Below are 20,610 nucleotides of genomic sequence, written 5' to 3' on the forward strand. Positions count from 1 at the left end.
GAGAGAGCTCCTTTAAGAGGCTCTGTCATACTGGCATACTAAGTAGAAACAGTGTGCCAAGTTAAAATGCCTGCCACAGTGTGAGCACCCTCTTCCTAGAGCTGGAGCGGTTGAATGTAGTTCTGGGTCAAAGACAGCTCCAACCAGGACCAGGGCAGCGGGCTTAGGTTTGGCTTTCAAGCATCAAAGAGAGAGCAGAGTCAACCACCAGGGCTGCCGCCAGAGGACCTGTCACCACTGCTTAGTAGCTTAAAATTTGTCTCAGCTGGTCAGAAAAAGATAGAGATATGCAGTAAAGACAGATCCAGATTGGAGAAACAAACAAACCAACAAAAAACACCTTTAAACAAGTTATGGTGCTTTAGAATGTGCATAGACTTAAGAAAGAAAAGAAAATGGGTGTAGATAATCAAGGGGAAAAGTAAATAGTTTAAAAACAATAAAGTCTTTGAAGAGAGTAAAGTACTATAAAAGAAAAAAGTCACATAACCATGGGAAATACACAGGGAGGCTGGCTCCCTATGGTGTTGTGTTAACTTTGAAGTTTTTGAATGCTTCTGAGTGAATGGCAGTTGCTCAGAGACATGGAATTTTCACAGGGACTGCTGAATTAAAAACAGTCTAGATACTTTAGGAATGCTTTAACTTTAAAGTGGAAGTCAGAAAATGTATTCCGTTGGGGAAGAAGTTATGCCTTTGTTTTCACAGGAAACGAAAGCCTGTGGATTCATTCAAAATGAATGGGTTTTGATTGGGGGAGACTAATAGATCTTAACAAAAACCCGGAGTCAGATATTAAAGGGATGAAAACTGAAAGATCAGAGAAGTAAAGCAGCCAATGACTAAAGTTCTTATCTCTATGAAATCCTCAGACAGAAAGGCTGAGACCCTGTCTCTATGGATCCTCAGACTGAATGGTTCCGAGAGTTTCTGACTTCATTCACCTTATAGTCCCATCTCCACCTCCCAAGTACTGGGATCAAAGGCCTGAGATCCCAATTGCTGGGAACAAAGTTGTGTGCCACCACTGCCTGGTGTCTATGGTTAACTGGTGGCTTGCTCCACCCTCTGATCACCAGGCAATCTTCATTAGAGCACAAACAAGATATCAGCACAGGAGACCTCCTTAAAATCCTGACTACAGACATAAAGAACTAAACTTCAAAAAAAATCACAAAACAGGTGACATATGTTTTACCTGCGCAAACATAAAACAAAATACCATCTTTGGCTGGCTTGTGTACAATGCACAGTCTATACTCATGTTAATGCAAATGTATGTTACCTTTGAAAGTTTGTGTTTTCAGAGCAAGGGGCTCAGACACCAGTGAAAACAGATGGTCCAGGTGATCCAGCCTCTCAGAATGCCTCTGTTGCAGTTTTATCAGAGTTCTGCATCCAGAACAGCTTTCAAGACTGCTGGCTGAGATGGTCCAGCCTCACAGATGATTCTAGTCAGGACTTCAAATAAGTCTTTCCATTGCATAGAGACTAAACAACAAATGTTATAGCTAGTTTTCTTAGGACTTCACTATCTCAATTTTCTCTGGTTTCCTAAAGACGTGTTCACCCACAGACAACAGGAAGAAGTCTAGGGAACACAATGCCCACATTCCCAGGAGGTGGGGTGGGTGGTTTTTGGTAATTTGGTGGGTTTTGGATGTTTGTCATTATTTAGTGGGAATATAGGAATATAGGATAAAAAGACAACTATTAACCTCAAATATTTTACATTGGTATGGATTTTGGTGTGTTGATACAAATTTAAAGTTACTTTTTGTTATACTGTATATCTGTTTCTACTCTTGTTTAAGGCATTGTACCTATGCAGTTCATTTCAAAATTTGAGGCAAAGTTCTAGCCCTTGAAAACTATTATTATAAACCATTTAGGATAATTAATAAACACAGGTTAATAGTCATCTACAATTATCAAATTTATAGTCATATTAGGTATGTTTTCAAGGTTAAACAAATATATTTTAGATAGCCAGGTGATCTTCAAACACTTCAAAGACCTACAGAATATGGCATTTAAGATGTTTAATCACCTGAGACTTTTCATGACAGTGAGACATGTAGTGATAAGAGAGACGGGGCTGCATTCCGGCAGCCCTGGCTCCCACATGGCTAGCTTATGCCCGAAATAATTACACGGAAACTGTATTCTTTTAAACACTGCCTGGCCCGTTATCTGTAGCCTCTTACTGGCTAGCTCTTACATATTGTTCTAACCTATTTCTAATATTCTGTGTAGTCCACAAGGTGGCTTACCAGGGAGGATCTTAACCTGCGTCTGTCTGGAGTGGGAGAACCATGGCGACTCCTCGACTCGGCTTCTTTCTCCCAGCATCCCGTTCTGTTTTCTCAGCCTACCTAAGGGTTGGCCTATCAAATGGGCCTAGGCAGTTTCTTTATTAATAAGAAATCACTCCCACATCAGAGACATGTCTGCTCCTGGCAACACCAATTTACTTCAGAGAAGATAATGATCGTCAGAGAAACTCCATATGAAGTTTGTTTTCACTGTGGCAAAGTTAACCACTGGGCAAAGAAACTGCTCTTGCCTTGACTGTCAATAGTATGCTGTACAAACTGGATAAACAGGGCACAAGAAAAAAGACTGCTGAACTTTGCAAAAACAACGTGGGACAATCCTTCAAAATTCCTGCTTCATGGAAAAGTCTTCCAGATATTCTAGGCCTATAGGCTAAAGATTGGATACCCCAATGTGGCAGAGGAACATTGGGTGACTGTCCAGGAAGCCAAGTGTCTCTGTCATTTTGGAGGTGGCTTGCAGTACACTTTCTGTTTACCAAGATAATATTATATCCTTCTGGGGTATTTGATGGATTAACTAGTTAGTTATAGTTTTCCTTTGTTATAATAGAAGGAATTTAGATACAAAACTTTGGACTCAGCAAGATAGGATTAATAATAAAGTATTTTCTTTAAATTTGCCAAATGCAGATGGACTGGATATTGTGAATGTAACTGATAACTTGATACACCTTGATAACTGTTTTTATTGTTTATAGTTTTACTTAGGATTAACTGGATTTTTTTTTTTTTTTTGGTTTTTCAAGTGCTGGGATTAAAGGCGTGCGCCACCACCGCCTGTCAACTTTTAATTTCTAAAATAGGGGACAAGAGGAATGGCTAACAACAGAAACAGACCAATTAGCAAGTGCTGCTATAAACCCATGCTCTAAAACTAAGATTATAACTTAAATGCATGAAATATAAACTCATAAAAATTTCATTTTCCTAATTTTCAAAGTAGAAAATTTTCTATTTTGCGGAAAAATGTAAATAGACATATAACACAATGCCTAAACACAATCTAAAATTATCTGAGTAGATGGGTACAATAACTATTTTAAAATTATCTCTTTAACCCGGGCAGTGGTGGCACATGCCTTTAATCCCAGCACTTGGGAGGCAGAGGCAGGCGGATCTCTGTGAGTTCAAGACCAGCCTGGTCTACAAGAGCTAGTTCCAGGACAGGCTCCAAAACCACAGAGAAACCCTGTCTCGAAAAACCAAAACTGGATTTTTTTATTTTAAATTATTATTACATATTTATTTAGCTTTTTATTTTGTGGGTGTGTCACAGTACACACATGAGATCAGAGGACAGCTTGTAGGATCAACTGGCAGCAAGTGCTTAGCTACTGGTGCCTAAAAAGATTTTTATAATTATTCATTTTATTGTTTTCAATTTTGTGTATGTGTGAAACTGTGTATGGGTATGGGCATATGAGTGCTAATGTCTGCAGAGATTGGAGGTACTGCCTTCTTCTGTAGCCTCTGGAAATGTAGCCAGTGCTCTCAACCACTGAGCCATCTCACCAACCCCATCTTAATTGGGTTTCCTAGTTGACTCCTTATAGCACACAGGCAAAATGACACCGTGTCCTTTTCTTTTATAATTACAGCATACTGAGAAACAGTGTGAAGAGTCAAGACACTAATAAGGGACCCAGAAAAGGCTCCAGGGGCTGGGGATGTAACTCAGAGGTAGTGTGCTTGCTTAAGGCTCTGAGTTTCAGCTCAGCAGCATAAGTTAGAAAGAATCTATTGGGGGGCTGGAGAGATGGCTCAGAGGTTAAGAAAACTAACTGTTGTTCCGCAGGTCCTAAGTTCAATTCCCAGCAACCACATGGTGGGGTGGCTCACACCCATCTATAACGAGATCTGGTGCCCAGAACACTATATACATAATAAATGAATTTAAAAAAAAAAAAAGAATCCATTGGCTCTTCAACAACTTTATTGAAATACACTTCAGATAACATCCACTTCATCTAAAGTACACACGTCAACAGATTTTAGCAGGCTCATGGGATTGAGCTGCCATCGTAGCAACTTCATGACATAGTTTTTTGTTTTCTCAAGGTAGGATCTCACTATGTAGCTCTCTGTTCTGGAACCCACTATGTAGACCAGGCTGGCCTCAAACTCACATTGATCTATCTGCTTCTACTTCCCACATGATGGGATTAAAGATGTATGCCACCATGCCCAGCATTTTCCCCAATTCTTGCCTTAGGTAGCCACCAGTCTACTTTTTTATTATTATTATTTTTAATAGAATCTCACTGTGTAGCCCTGGCTGGCCTGGAACTCACTATGTAGACAAGGTTAGCCTTGAACTCACAAAGATCTGCCATCCTCTCTCTCCTGAGTGCTGGGATTAAAGGCATATGCCACCACATGTAGCCCCCAATCTACTTTCCTTATGAATTTGCCTATCTAACAAATATAAGAGGAATCATACAAAATATATGAACTCTTGTGACTGGCCTCTTATTCCCTATGTTGTGGTATTCTAAATATAATAAAGCAACCAGTTTTCCTGAATTTCTATAAACATTACCAACCCATTAAATCAGAAGACTTCTCCCCTAATAATCTCATAAAGATTTGGGGTGGTTTGTACCCCAGCACCCAGAGGTAAAGGCAGGAGACTACTTTGAGCAAGATGAGATCATTGTCTTAAAAACATACATAGCTGGGCCCAAGGATACGGTTCAGTCAGTAGAGTACTTAGCTATCAAACGCAAAGCACTGAGAATGATTCCCAGCTCCGCTTAGAACTGGGTATACTGGCATACAACTGTAATCCCAGCACTTGGGCATCGAAAGCAGGAGGATCCATAGTTCAAGATTATCCTTGGCTCCGCAGCAACTTTGAAGCCAGCCTGGGTGTTGTGTGGACTATCCTTGGAGCCTCCATCTTTATCAGATCAGCTGTGTTTGCTTGCAGACGGTCATCACAACGGAGCTAGTTCCCTCATAGAAGGCACGCGGAGGAACGGGACTCCCACCTGAGTATCTGGCCACCCCCACCAATCAGTTGTTTGCAATTCTGCCCTGATCATGGCCTCCAGGAGGAGCTGGAGTATGTAACAAAGGCAGGAACGGTCAGCCATGGGAGAGCCTTACCATCCGCGCTGGGCACAGACTTCCACTGTGGCCACTTTAAGGTCACCCATGAGCCTGCCCATAAGGCCTCACCAGTGCTGTGTAAGGAAACCGAATAAACTCATTGGTTTCTAGGGTGACCTTTGGTGGAATGGTACCTGTTTGTCATTGGGAGCTTAGGAGGAAGGAGTAGGTGTTCATATTTCCCCCGGGGAAGGAATTTTAGCAACACTGGGATATGTGTGGCCCTAAATAAATAAACTTCTTTTAACAGACAAGATCAACTAATCGAATATAGTAAGGCCTGTTTTCTTTTTCCTGAAGCAGTTCAGTAACTATCTCATATTCAAGCTAATAATTAATATTTTAACCCCTATCTATTGCCCACACTTAGACTATCCTCAGAGACCTCAGCTGAGGAAGGCCTCTTTGGGTGATGGTATTTTTGTTTCATGTGATTCTGACTCTGTAGCTACCGCCGTTTGAATTAGGGGTCACCACCCACTAAAATGAAGCCACCTTGTGCAATAGGCTTATATAAAGTGTACCCAGCTGGTTAGAAGCTGCTGCAGCCCTGCAGTTCTAGTATTGAGGAGGCTAATGCAGGACTGTGAGTTCAAGGCTAACCTGGGCTATATAGATAGACAATTTCCCTTTCCTCCATCCTCCCCCCAGCCCCCGCAAAGTACCTAAAGCATACACAGATAAAATTGAGACACAGCAAATGGAACATTTCTTTTATTTATTTATATATATATATTTATTATATATACAATATTCTGTCTGTCTGTATGCCTGAAGGCCAGAAGAGGGTGTCAGACCTCTTTACAGATGGTTGTGAGCCACCATGTGGTTGCTGGGAATTGAACTCAGGACCTTTGGAAGAGCAGGCAATGCTCTTAACCACTGAGCCATCTCTCCAGCCCAGAACATTTCTTTAAAAGAAAATGATGGTGGGCTTTTAGGAAGCTACAGTGTTGTGGAACGATCTTTGTTCAGTGTGAAGATGTGTTGATCTCATTGGTTTAATAAAGAGCTAAATGGCCAATAGGCAGGAAGAGGATAGACAGGACTTGTGGACAGGGAGAGAGCCCTCTGGGATGAAGAAGGGCAGAGTCACCAGGCAGATGCAGAGGAAACAGGAGGTATACAAGGTGAACTAACAAGCCATGAGCCATGTGGCAACAAGTAAATGAAATGGATTAATTTAAGTATTTTTTTTTTCAGAAGAGCTAGTGAGAAACAAGCCTAAGTGTTGTTGGTTGTTTTTTATTCTTTTCTCTTTTGGGGGGCCCACCACCCAGCTCCCAAATAAATCACATGGAGTCTTATTCTTTCTTATGAATGCCTGGTCTTAGTTTAGCTTGTTTTTAGCCAACTTTTCTTTCTCTTAATTAATTTGTAGTGGTATTTTGTTTGTGATCTAACAAATAAAGCTTGCCTGAAGATCAGAGTGCAGAGCTAAGTCACTAGTTAGCCATAGAGACCAGGCAGTGGTGGCACACACCTTTAATCCCAGCATTCAGGAGATGGAGGCAGATGGATCTCTGAGTTCAAGGCCTGGGCTACATGAGATTGAATGTTTCTAAAAGAAACAGAGCTCACACAAAGGTGATCCCAGCACCTGGGATCACACACCTTTAATCCCAGCACTAGGGAAGTGGAGACAGGAGTGATATGGCTGGGTACGGACAGGAATGTAAGCCAGGAGGGGACAGGATCAAGGATACAGTTTGAGGATTCGTAGAGACAGGATCACCCTTTTGGTTTGAGCATTGGTAGAGGTAAGAACTCTCTGGTGGTTGACTGCTCTGCTTCTCTGATCTTTAAGCAATAATCCTTATATCTGACTCTAGGTTTTTATTATAAAGATCAATTAGAATTTGTTACATTAATTTATTTTATGTGCATTGGTGTTTTGCCTGCATGCATGTCTGTGTGAAGGTGGCAGATCTCAGAGTCACAGACAGTTGTGAGCTACCATGTGTGTGTTGAGAATTGAACCATGGTCCTCTGGAAGAGCAATCAGTGCCCTTAACAGCTGAGTTAATTCTCCAGCCCTCCTCACCAGCTTTTCTTAAATTATCCTGTCTATCTTTTGCCTCTGGGCTTTAATTTTTATCCTATGTACCTTTCTTCTTATTCCGCGGTTGGCTTTATAGTTTGGTGACTGGCCCCTGGAGTCCTTCTCTTGCTCCTAGATCTCCTCTTCCCCAATTTTTCCTTCTATTTATTCTCTCTGCCTGGCAGCCCCACCCATACTTCCTCCTGCCTTGCTGTTGGCCATTCAGCTCTTCATTAGACCAATCAGGTGTTTTAGACAGGCAAAGTAACACAGGTTCACAAAGTTAAACAAGTGCAACATCAAAGAATGCACCATTTGCATGATTAAAACAAATGTTCCACAGCATAAACAAATATAACACACACCTTAAAGTAATGTTCTACAATGCCTAAGCTACCGGCCAAGAATTTTTTAAAAATTTATTTTATTCAATGTACATTGGTGAGGCTGTCAGGTCCCCTGGAACTGCAGTTACAGACAGTTGTGAATTGTCAACGTAGGTGCTGGGAAATGAACCTAGGTTCTCAGGAAGAACAGTCAGTGCTCTTAGCTGTTGAACCATTTCTCCAGCCCTTGGTTGAACATTTAGAATTAATAAGTCTCTGTGTGGTTATTTGGGAGCTGGTTGGCCAGACAGACTATTCCCCTACAAGTCAGAGAAGTTGTCCAGAGGGGGAAGGTAAGACTGAGGAGCTGGAAGCAGAGGCTGCAAGTAGTGACAGTGACATTGGTAACATTCACATCAAGAGTTACACAGGTAATCCTCCGGTTTGGGTGCTCCTGTTCCCTCAGCTGTCTTGTTCTCAGTTCCATGTAACTAGGTTCTCAAGTCTGATTCTAGGAAGCCCAAGAGAGAGGAAAGAGTTACACATTCACGAGTATGGCGGTGATGGGCTTCCTTCCCTGGACTAGTTCACTTCTGTCTTCATTGCAGGGCTAGAGAGGCTCAGTGGTTAAGAGCACTGAATGCTCTTCCAGAGGTCCTGAGTTCAATTCCCAGCAACCACATGATGGCTTACAACCATCTGTAATGATATCTAGTGCCTTCTTCTGGCCTGCAGGGATGCATGCGGGCAGAACACTGTACATGATCCTAACTTAAAAAAAAAAAAAAAAGATCTCTACTAATACACATGGCAAAATAGTGCCTGGGAGTAAGCAGTGGACAAAGGACATGAGGAAAATGGAAAGCAAGTAACAGTGAGTTTATAATCACTTTAATAAAAATAGTTAAATATTCAAATTAAAATGAGATTATCAAACAGTGCATATAAAGGGAAGACTCGGCTGTATGCTATCAGCAAGAAGTCCAACATAAACATATCACAAGTAGGTTAAAACTGGTTAAAGTAAAAAGAAAGATAAAAAGACATACTATACTAACATTAATCCAAACAGAGCTAGTTGTACCAAAACAAGACAGGAATGAATAGAGGGTCATTCTCGTCTCTTCTGCAGTGCTAGAGATCAAACCCAGTGCTTTGAGTATGCTAGGTAAGCGTTCTACCTTTGAAAGATAAATCCAGACCTCAGCGTCACTTCCTAATGATACCATCCCATATATTCATTTAACTTCCAAATATATGAGAGAGAAAAAAGGCAGAACCGAGAAACAATTGTATAGATTTAACAACCTTTTTGTGACTGGTTTCTTAATGTTCTATGACTAGTTTAGAATGGTGGACACACAGACGAAATGTGGCCAGAGGGCTTTTGTTATTTTAAAATTCGCTGGCAAACCTGCAATGGATCACCATCGCTCAGGAGGCTGAAGTAGGAGGATATTCTGGACTACATAGCAAGACTGACTCAAGTAAAGATGCAAAAAAGCCTTAGATAAGACGCTGTTCCCTTTGACTAGTGGCACCATCAGTATTGTTAAAAACAATTTCAGTTCTCACCTAGGGCCTGCAACTCCAGCATTCCGAAAGCTGAGGCAGGAGGATCTGAGTTCTAGAGCAGTCGGGGTTATATAGCAAGAGCCCGTTTGAAGAAAATAATCAGTTCTCACTGGCCAGCTACACTGCACAGCTGAGAAGGAAAATAAATCGAGGGATTGTAGGCAGCCGTTTGGAAGCTCATTAAAATTCAGATTGCTGGCCCCACCCCCACGCGGTCCGGACGCAGCCGCAGCAGCGCGCGCTTGGATTTGATTCTAATACTATCTCCGGTGACGCAGCTCGTCCCAGGACCGCGCTTCCCGAGCCAACTCTGTCGTCCCCTCCGATCGTCGACTTCCGCAACACTAGTCGGAGGCGAAACAAAACTCAGCGGTAGGACACGGCGTCCCAAAGTCGCGCAAACAACTCCAAGACAACATCCCGCCGCCAAGCGAGTTCCGGACACCGGAAGTACGCGTACCCACGTCGGCGTCAGCGTCACGTCCGCGTCGGCCACGTCCAGCGGAGACGGGAACAAGATGGCGATCCCGGGCAGGCAGTGAGTGATGTGGGAGATAGGGTCCGGCTGGGGAGTAAGCAGCCAGGGAGACCGAGTCTTTAGGCTGAGACGTCAGAGGTCGCCGGAAGTGCAGGGCGGCTGCCGCCAGGGCTAGAGGCGGGAGAAGGCGAGGAATCCCCAGCCACATAGAGTCCCCACCCCCGACCCGTACATTTTTCCAGGATGCAAGCCCGAAGTTTGAGAAACTTGTGAGGAAATAAAGGAAGTTAGGCTGAGGGGCAGAGAGCGAGACTTTTCTATTTCCCAAAAGCTCGGTCTGAGGCCCCTCAGTCTTGCTTCCTACCCCGCGCTTGAGTTTCTCCCGGTTGGATGCGCTCAGGGGCACTGAGAAGAGAAACTCCTGGGTTCCTTAGAGGCCCCGTTCTCCTGGGCAGAAGCTCAAGGCCTGCTTCCCACCCTCCCTCCTGTGTTAGGAGTGTGGTGCTGAGAAGCCACAGAAAAGGGTAGGCATCTAGGAGACCGGGGTGTCCGCTGCCGTGAAAGACACAAAGACTGTAAAGGTGCCCGGAGGTTTTGCCTTGGGCGTGTAAACCTTCCGCTGCCACGTCCCGTGGCCTCTGCATTTTAAAAGCCAAAGCCTCGAGAAACGAGCTGAGTTGAATCTGCTGATGATTCTCAAAGGCTCTTAGACAAAGCTAGAGCTCGGTCATTGGTGAGGGGAACTTTGCCTGTGGTGACGCGCCCGCAGACAAAAGCTCTTGAGCCTAACCGGCGAACGGGAACTAGCCATTCTGCTTGGCTTTCCCAGTACTTCTTTTAAAAGTTTAAGTGGATTCATTATCAAGAACTTATAAACTGTGGAAGTCCACGGTAGTGGGAACAGCCAGAGACCAGGTTTTGTTTTTTTTTTTTAGCAAATTTGAAAAGAGCAGACTCTAACGTGTGCCTATTAAAGATTACTGCCACTTCACTGGGTAAAACATTCCTTTTTTTTTTTTTGGTTTTTCGAGACAGGGTTTCTCTGTGGTTTTGGAGCCTGTCCTGGAACCAGCTCTGTAGACCAGGCTGGTCTCGAACTCACAGAGATCCGCCTGCCTTTGCTTCCCGAGTGTTGGGATTAAAGGCGTGCGCCATCACCCGGCTGGGTAAAACATAACTGTAGTCTTCATTTACTTCTCTTCCGTAGTAAAAACAATGTTCGAGTTTGGTCCAGGTAGACAAATAATAATTATAAAATCATGATACATTAGAATCTCGAGGTCACTGCAAAACAACAAGTCCGTTATTGTGTTCATAGGTTGTATGACTATGTTTTAATTTGGGAAATTCATCCAGAAGAAGCAGTGGATTTGTTATGTTTTAACATTTAAAGATAATGGTGTGATTTCTATTTCAAAAAAACTATGCAGGTATGGGCTTCTTTTGCCAAAGAAAACACAGCCGTTGCACCGAGTTTTGCAAAAACCGTCTGTATTTGGGAATGATTCTGATGATGATGAGGTAAGGAAACCCATATTTTTACTCCTACATCAGGAGAACATTTTTAAAACTGCTTGTAGATTTGTTCTTCCCCTTGGTTTTGGAGTATTATGTACAGACCCTTCAAAAGGGCTGTTTAAAGAGAGCTCTGCTGTTATTTTCCCTTTGACTTAAAATCCCTCCTCCCCCCACACCCCACCCCTGCTAACTTAGTTACTTATAGTTTTGTGCACTCTTCCCAGACTCTGATAGCGATGCTGTTTCTAGGAGTGAGCCAGGATGCTAGCTGCTTCCTAGAAGTTTTCTTAGTTTCTGATGTGTACTGATCTAGGATGACAGTTTCTTTGTGCAGAAATGGTTTTTGTAGTTATTCCTTCAGTGCCTGTTAAATGCAATTGCTTTGTTATAATTGAGCTGTTGAATACATACAATTTTGATAAAACTGTAGTATCTTAATGAACATTTTCTATTTTAGTAGCCAAAGTAGTAGTTTCCTCTGAAACCCAGGTGTTTTCTTATTTTTTTCAAAAACAGCCCCCAAGTGTGTGCTTATCGTTTTTTTTCTTTTTAGTTTTGGGTGCATTGGTGTTTTGCCTGAATAAATGTCTATGTGACGGGGTTGGATCCCGGAGTTACAGACAATTGTGAGCAGCCATGTGGGTGCTGGGAACTGAACCTGGGTCCTCTGGAAGAGCAGCCAGTGCTCTTAACCTCTGAGCCATCTCTGCAGCTCCCGCGTGTGCTTAACTTAACATCAAAGTTGATTATGTTTCTTAAAGACACTTGGATCAGACTGATCTGTCACCTCTTTTGCTTTTGGCAGAAAATAACGTCTCTTCCAGATTTTCTAATTATTTATAAGTACAGGTAGATATTTTGTATTCTTTGCCCCCTTTTTTGGAAAAAAAAAAGATTATGTTTACTTTTAAAAATTAAATTTACATATAAAACTTGAAAATTTTATTAGCTCAGTTTGTTTTGCGTGTTTGCTTTGAAGCAAGAGCTCCATGTGTAACAGAGGCTGCCTAGAACTCAGGATGTATGTAGCCCAGACTGACTGCCCTGATCTCCCTCCAGGTCCTAGGAACCAGGCATGTGCTGCATGCCTGTCAAGAGTTGATTAGTTCCATAGCTGTAGATAGCAATAGTGGGGGTGGGCATCATAAATAGATGCTCCCAACCTTACATGGACTCAACTTACGAGTTTTTGCTCTATGATAATGCAGAAGCAGCGCACAGTCAGTAAAGGTGTACTTGGAATTTTGGGCTTCCTGGACTAGCTGTACAATACTCTCCTACACACAGATAGAGAACAGCCATGGGATCTTGAGGGTGAATAACCCATCTACAGTACAATGCATTCCCAAGCGATCATGTTTGGGAGGTTAAGGTGCAGTCAGTATATTTTGGTGGTGGTGTTTGTTTTTGTTTTGAGACAGGGTTTCGCTCTAGCCTGGCTGGCCTGGAACTTAATGCGTAGACCATGCTGGCCTTGGACTCAAAAAGCTCTGCCTGTCTCAGCCTCTGCTTTCTGAGTGCTGGGATTAAAGGCATGTATTACAGCACCCAGCAATAGTAGATGTTTTTTACTTAGGATAAGTAGACTTTTCAGGAATTAACTCCCTCGTAAATTGAAAGCCATCTGCATAGTGATGCTTTCCACCAGTTTAGAGTTCAGTAGTAGAGACACAAGTAAACACTGAGGCAGACGGAAATTTGGAAAAAAATTACTGAGGATTTCTATGTACCTAGTATACTTGGATAGTCACGACTATCCTGTGATATACATTATCTTCATCTTACAGATGAGGTTGAAGTTGGAACAAGTTAAGAAATTTTTCCATTACTACTCCATGGAGCTAATAAGTCAATGGCAAGATTAAGATTTGAATACAGGAGACAGCTAGATGGTTCAGCCCATAAAGGCGTCTGGTGCCAAGCCTGAGCTTGGTGTACGGGACCCATGTGGTGGTGGAGAGAGGACTGACTAATGTTTTCTGACTTCCTCCACCTGTGTGCCTACACGCACACATAAGTAAATAAATGTAATAATAAAGTTTGGTCCATCAGATTCTCAAATCTACATTTTTCCTATTTTTCTTTCTTGTTTTATTTTAATAATCGAGCACTTAAATGTTAGTGAAATATCGAAGACAAAATTACTTTGCTGAAGGAACACTATGCAGGAATAGCTATTTAAACAGCTTTCAAAGCTGGTTTAGATTTGAGTGAAAAAGGTGGAGATCATTTCAATTGAGAGAGAACAAAGAACATAAATTATAGGGCATTTTTGTGGAATAATAAGTTAAGAGAATGCTTGGAAAAACAATTGTTGCAGTGAGGTTTTAAGAGGTTGAGGCCAGTTTATGGAATATGTTGCCCTGCTGTGTGAAATGTCAACTTGACTATTGTAAGTAGTTTTTGAGTACTGTGTTTAGTTCGCATAGGGATGACACCCATTTTATCTTGTGTTCATCTTGAGAAGCACAGAAGGGGAGAAAGTCTAACGTTGAAGAGTCAAGAGTTTGAGGGCAGCCTGGACTTTGGTGTAAGAAAACCTTGTCTCAGCCGGGCAATCCCAGCACCCAGGAGGCAGAGGCAGGCAGATCTCTGTGAGTTTGAGGACAGCCTGGTCTACAGAGCTAGTTCCAGGAGAGGCTCCAAAGCTACAGAGAAACCCTGTCTCGAGAAAACAAACAAAAAAAAAAAAAAAGAGAGAGAGAGAGAAAAGAAAGAAAAACGAAAGAAAGAAAACCTTGTCTCAAAGAAATGGGAGTGGGGAGGAGAGGAGATTAGAGCCCAGGCTTGTTCTAAGTCTTCTATGGTAGTTCAGATAGGAGATGGAGATCTAAGTTTTGTTCCCAGGGTAGAGGAAAGCAGAGGGAACAGACTTCACCAGGAACGTGATGGCTGAGTACTGCATTAGGAATTTATTTTATATTTTTTACTTTGTGTATGTGTGGGCGCATGTGTGCCATGACACACGCATGGAAGTCAGAGGACAGCTCAGGGAGTCAGTTCGTTCCCACCGTCACTCAGGTTCCTAGAACTGACTGCAGGTTTGTCAGGCTTGGCATAGCTCCTTCACCTGCTGAGCTCTTTGGCCAGCCCTGCTCTAAGATTGCTGTTCTAGTCGCTAGGGTTAGCACAGGGTGCAGGGGAAGAGAGTTGACGTACAATGTGTGGATTTTTCAGCACATTGGAAAAGTAGATGCAATTTTAGATTTACTCATTGGAATTTTTAAAGTTTCTTTTATAATTATTTATTTTGTACGAGTATGTGAGTGGACATACTCTTGCCATGGCACATGGATGTTTGTTATGTAACAGGGTCACACTCAGGTAGTCAGATAGGGTGACAAGCATCTTAACCCTCTGATCCATCTCCACATGCCCACCTCTCCTTAAAAAAAAATAAATAAAAAGGTGAGTGTGAGCCTTCCTCTGCCAGGTTGCACGTGTACAAGTCAGAGGACAGCTTTCAAGAGTTGGATCTCTTCTTCAGTTTGTAGAAGTGACCTCTGGCCAGTTCTGCCTGTTTCTCATCTGCCCAGAGGAGCACTGAGATTACAGATTCAAGCCACCACATGCCATTGTTTTTTTTTTTTTTTNTTTTGGTTTTTCGAGACAGGGTTTCTCTGTGGCTTTGGAGCCTGTCCTGGAACTAGCTCTGTAGACCAGGCTGGTCTCGAACTCACAGAGATCCGCCTGTCTCTGCCTCCTGAGTGCTGGGATTAAAGGCGTGTGCCACCATCGCCTGGCATATGCCATTGTTATATTAGCTCTGGGGATCACGCTTAGGTTGTCAGGCTGTGTGGTAAGCTCTTTTACCTGACAAGGCATCCCATTGACCCAGTTATCCCCTTTTAAGAAAATACTAAGGTACATTCTATATGCCATATACTTCTGTTTTAATTTTTCTTTCCTTCCCCCATCCTCCAGAGCTGAGGACCAAACCCAGGGCCTTGTGCTTCATAGGCAAGCACTGTACAAGCACTGAGCTAAATCCCCAATCCCTTCTGTTTTAATTTTTAAATTGCATTTATTTATTTTGTGTTTGTGTGTGTGTGTGTGTGTGTGAATGATTGTGTGTGAGTTTGAGGCCAGCCTGGTCTACAGAGTGAGTTCCAGGACAGGCTCCAGAGCTACACAGAGAAACCCTTTTTCAAGAAGAAGAAGAAAGAAAAGAAATGGAATTGCTAGTTTATATGATAATTATGTGTTAGCATGTATGGAATCATCAAAGTGGCAGTACCACTTTGCTTTCCCATCAGTGTTATGTAAAGGTTCCATACCCCCAATATCTTTTTGAGATTAGAGGTGGGTGCCACCTCACTCAGCTTTCTTTTGTAACATAGCTTTTTAGCGGCACACCTCATTGTGTTTTTGATTTACATCTTCCTGATGAACAGTGATACAGAAATATCTGTTCATATCATTTACCTATTTTTAATACTAAGTTGACACTTACATGTATTATAATAGTTCTTTGTGTATTCTACTACAACTGCTTTCTTAGATATATGATTCGTAAATCTCTTTTTCCCTTTTTGTTGCTTTTTGGTTTTGGTCGTTTTTTTTTTTGTTTGTTTTGTTTTTTAGTGTTTTGAGGCAGAGTTTCTCTATGTAACACCTCTGTCTGTCCTCGAACATACCGTGTAGACCAGACTGGCCTCAAACTCACAGAGATCCACCTGTCTCTGCTTCCCAAGTGCTGGGATTAAAAGTGTGTCCCATCACTGCCCGGCTGTAAATAATTTTTTTTCGTTCATGGTTGTCCTCATTTTCTTGTTGATGTGCTTTGTAGGATGAAATTTCACTTTTGAGGAAGGCATTTTGTTTCTTCCATTGCTAGTGTGTTGGTGCCATATATCGGAAAAACATTACCTAATGTTTTCTAAGAGTTCTGTAGTTTTAGCTCTTAAACATAGGTCTTTGATCAACTTTGCGTTAACTTTTGTTTGTTGTCTCAAGTAGTGATTGAATTTCATTCTTTTGCACATAGCCATACAGTTCTTCCAACAGTATTTGTTGAAAAAAGACTATTTCCCATTGAATTGCCTGTGGCTTGTTTTAATACACAAAGCATTTTTTCAGATAATTTACTGCAGAGCCTACAGAAAGCTTGGGTGGTTTATCATTCCTTTTTACTTTAAATCATCCTGACATGCATTGTAAGCAAAGCAACATGAAGCTCCGCTGGTTCTTTTCGGATGTGAAACGAGAGTGGTGGTATCTGAATCAGGGTACCCTAGGATCAAAGAGAGATTCATGGACCATTTTGCTCTAGCTTTCTTCCTCCCTTCATTCCATAGGGAACTTTGGTCCTGTAAGTTATAGAAGACTTGAGAAGCCAAATAGGGAATGGTGAGGTGACCTGAGAGCAGCAGTAGGAAGAAGCAGTAGTTGACAAATGGAGGGATAGGATGGGCTTTGGAACCTAGGGACCAAGATACCTGGTGAGAGCTGGGCTTATCTAGATAGTAGAAGAATCTGAAACCACTGTAGAGATGACATTTAGGGAGGGAGGAACACAGGGAGAAATAACCCTGGCATCCTCTTAATCCTGGTCTTCCTTGGTGGAACCTCCCCAGCAGCAGTTGACAAGGGAGTTATAGTTTAATTCTTAATGAACAGGGTGTAAAACTGTTCCTCATAATAGTTTACATGCCTATAAAAACATCTGCTTCTTTTCAGTTTTTCTTTGTACAGAGAAGTAAAATAGATTAAATATTTGTGAAGTCTAAGTCATGTTAAAACCTCCTTTTTCATAAGCAGCTGTTTAAACAGCCATAAAATTTCTAGAGTACTCCTAATACATAGAAACAGACTTTATGGATTCTCTCCAGAAGAGCGTTAGATCCTGCTGGAGAAAAGCTACCGCAAAGCAAAGCTCTTGCTTTTTAGTTTGTTTGCTTTCTCACAGCTCATCCACAAACAAAGATCCCGTCTTAGATCATACTTTATCTCCAGTGGTCCAGCAGAGGGGGCACTAGCACATGAAGTCTGTGCTGTTGAAGTACATAATTTAGGATTGGTTTTGTTTCTTTATCATTGAGGGCCTGTATGCGTGTGTGTATGCAGCTATGTGGAGGTGAGAGGACAGCTGAGATGTGGGATCTTGTCTGCCCCTTATTTTGGGGCACGCTCTTTGTTGTTTACTGTCACATATACGGCTAGCTGACTCTCCAGCTCCCAGGAATTCTCTTCCTGCCTCCCACCTTGTCATCAGATCAGTGGAGTTAGAGGTGAGGCTGATGCATCCACCTTTGAAATGGTGCAGTCACTCTACAGAGTCATTCCTAGCCCCATGGTTAATTTGCATAGAAAAGTGGTAGTTTTGTACTTGTATTTATGTGTCTTTTTAAAAAATATCTGAACTAGGCTGGGCGGTGGTTCGAGGCTAGCCTGGTCTACAAGAGCTAGTTCCAGGACAGGCACCAAAAGCTACAGAGAAACGCTGTCTTGAAAATAAAAAAAAAAAAAAAAAAAAAAATCTGAACTAGGTAGGAATATTTACTGGTTTTTATTAGAGGCGAAAAGATAGCAAAGGAAGTGAGAGGTTCTTGCCCCTGAGTAAGAAAGCATGTTCTGATGTTCTGTCCAGCCTTCTGAGTAGGTTTTGATCAAACCAATGTGTTAGCTACAATTTTCCCAGTTTATTCTCTCTTCCAGTCCTTTGGTTACCAGTTTTTTTATGCCTATATTTTGAGTTATTTTAATAGCTTTTAAAAATATTTTCCTTATTGCTTTCTTTTTATATCCATTTTAAATACTGTTGTCAGTCTGATCTTTGTAAAACACAGTTCTAGTCATTTTATCACTCCTCAGTTCTTGAATCTAGTTGTATCTAACGCTTTGACCTTCGATGCCTGTTAGCATTTTCACCTAATTCTGTTTCCATGCAAAGTACACCGCTGTGCTATTAGTTCTACAGCTGTTTTTCTTTACAGTGAAAGTTTTCTGCATACATCACTACATGTCCACACTGTAGTCACCCTTCAGAATTGAGAGCAAAGCTACTTCCTATGATGTTTTTTGTTTTTTGATGCGATACTCTTTGTTTTTTCCCAGTGCACACACTGTCTGTGGGTGGAGGCCAGAAGATGCCAAGTGCCCTCTTGTGTCAGTCTCCATTTGTTTCTTGTGAGACAGGGTCTGCCTGAACCTCAGGCTAGAAGCCAACAAGACCCAGCAATTCTTACCACATCCCTCAGCGCTGGGGTTTGTGGAGGTGCCCAGTTTATTATGTGAGATCTGAACTCTGGTCCTCATGATTGCAGAGCTAGCTTTATTTACCACGGAGACATCTCTTCAGCCCAGTAATGCAATTCTATTTATACCACAGGTACTGAATCTGGCCCACAGCCTGTCACTTGTGACTCCTTCCTGGTCTGCATGATTTCTCTCTCCCTTCTCGTCTTTCTTGTTTTTGACTTAGCAGACTTTGAACTTGTGTCCTCCTGCCTTGGCTTCCTGAGTAGCGCGAGTGGTATTATAAATGGTATTACCATGCCTGGCCTGTGGTTCTTTTCAGAAGTACCCATGAAAACAAATATGTCACGTGTCACAACATAATTTGTGGCTAGTAGCATAAAACCATATGTTAGAAGGCAGATTAAACACGAAACTTCATTTTAGATGTTTATCCATGGTAAGTACTTGCTTATTTTACTGAGCTCAGTAAATTTTCCTTTCAATCTTACCAATTAAAATCCTTATTTCTAAGCAAAAATGTACACATGCGATCCAGTTTACAGCATAATTTAGCTATATACAACTGAAAATTGTTGTTTTAGGGTCAAAACAAAACTGAACTAATGTTAAGTTAAACCAGAAAGCTAAAATTTATTCTTAGATACACGTGTGTGTTTGTGTGTATATTTCACATATAAACTCTCTCAGAAGCCATGGAATGGTCCTTGTTGAGCATTTTCATCAAGATGGGAAGCACTGAATAAATACTGTAGGAGAAACACTATACACAGTGTACACCAGAAGAGGATAAATAAATAAGGATAGATTTTACAAAACTAATTAAGACTACAGATACTTAATTGTACTAGATAGAAGAACTGTAGCCAGTGCTGGGCGGTGGTGGCTCTCGCCTTTAATCCCAGTACTCAGGAGACAGAAACAGGTGAATTTCTGAGTTGGGGGCCACCTGGTCTACAGAGGAAGTTCCAGGACCCTGCCTTTAAAAAAAAAAAAAAAACTATAGCCAAGCACGGTGGCACAAACCTGTAATTCCAGCAATAGGGTCAGAAGTTTAGAGCTACCCCTGGCTACACAGCAGAATTAAAGACCAGCCTGGGCTATCTGAGATGTTGTACAACAGTAAGCTGATGGAAGACTGGGGGTGTAACTTGATGGTAGAATACTTGTTTAGGTCAAGATACAAAAACTACATTTCTAAAATTCATAAATTACCAAAAACCTGCATTTGTCATTTATGGTTTATAACGAAAAGCTAATTTCATTTTGGATGGAAGCCTGTTTGGCTAATCGATGATAAGACAAATAAAAATTTTAATCTAGCTGAGCATTATAATAGAGTTAAATTGATGTACCTGTGGCTTTTCATCATTTATAAGGTAATTTCCTATTGCTCTGCATGTAGTCTTGTATCATTCAAATAAATGACAGTTTTATATAGATAGAAAGTATATCATATTCATGAAAATATCAGGAAATATAGATTATTCCAATGACAGCTAATAATGTTATATTTTCTCATATACTGCTAAATTCCTACTAAATTCATGATACTGGGTGTGTCTAAATAGCAACAGTGAGGTGTTTAATTCTGAAATTTTGCTAAAAATCTTGTCCAGCATTGAGAAGAAAGCATAACAACAGAGACAAGGATGCACTAAACTGCTGAGATGTTCAAAATGGGCAGAATGACCAGAGTCCTAGCTGTGCGCAGTGCTGAGAGGGTAAAGACGGTGAGCTAGGGGTGCCCTCTCAGAGGAGAGTGATACTGATGTTAAACTTTATAGATAAATAAAATTACTTTGTGAGTCTTGTTTGTATCTATGTGCTTTTGACCAACTAGACCCAAGTTGGGCAAATTAAAAAAAAAAAATTCCCAGCCTGGCGGTGGTGGCACACACCCGTAATCCCAGCACTTGGGAGGCAGAGGCAGGCGGATCTCTGTGAGTTTGAGGCCAGCCTGGTCTACAAGAGCTAGTTCCAGGACAGGCTCCAAAGCCACAGAGAAACCCTGTCTCGAAAAAC

At 41.7% G+C, this 20,610-nt stretch overlaps 1 protein-coding gene across 2 annotated transcripts in view; it reads left to right on the top strand.

The window, feature by feature from the left end:
* Nucleotides 1-8,754: 8,754 nt before the first annotated feature.
* Nucleotides 8,755-20,610, top strand: part of Nsrp1 (nuclear speckle splicing regulatory protein 1) — a 31,595-nt gene continuing 19,739 nt past the window's right edge. Inside the window, exons 1-2 of one of the 2 annotated variants that reach the window (XM_050128752.1) lie at nt 8,755-9,930; nt 11,301-11,391. In XM_050128752.1, coding sequence (XP_049984709.1) covers nt 9,911-9,930; nt 11,301-11,391 — 111 coding nt within the window. In that variant the 5' untranslated portion in view covers nt 8,755-9,910. Of the gene's footprint in view, nt 9,931-10,220; nt 10,395-11,300; nt 11,392-20,610 lie in introns of those variants that run through there. The other variant, XM_050128751.1, reaches the window with a different exon arrangement.

The sequence above is a fragment of the Alexandromys fortis genome, unplaced genomic scaffold, assembly GCF_014885135.2.
Source record: "Alexandromys fortis isolate MF-2015 unplaced genomic scaffold, M_Fortis_MF-2015_v1.1 scaffold_80, whole genome shotgun sequence".
NCBI lineage: Eukaryota > Metazoa > Chordata > Mammalia > Rodentia > Cricetidae > Alexandromys > Alexandromys fortis.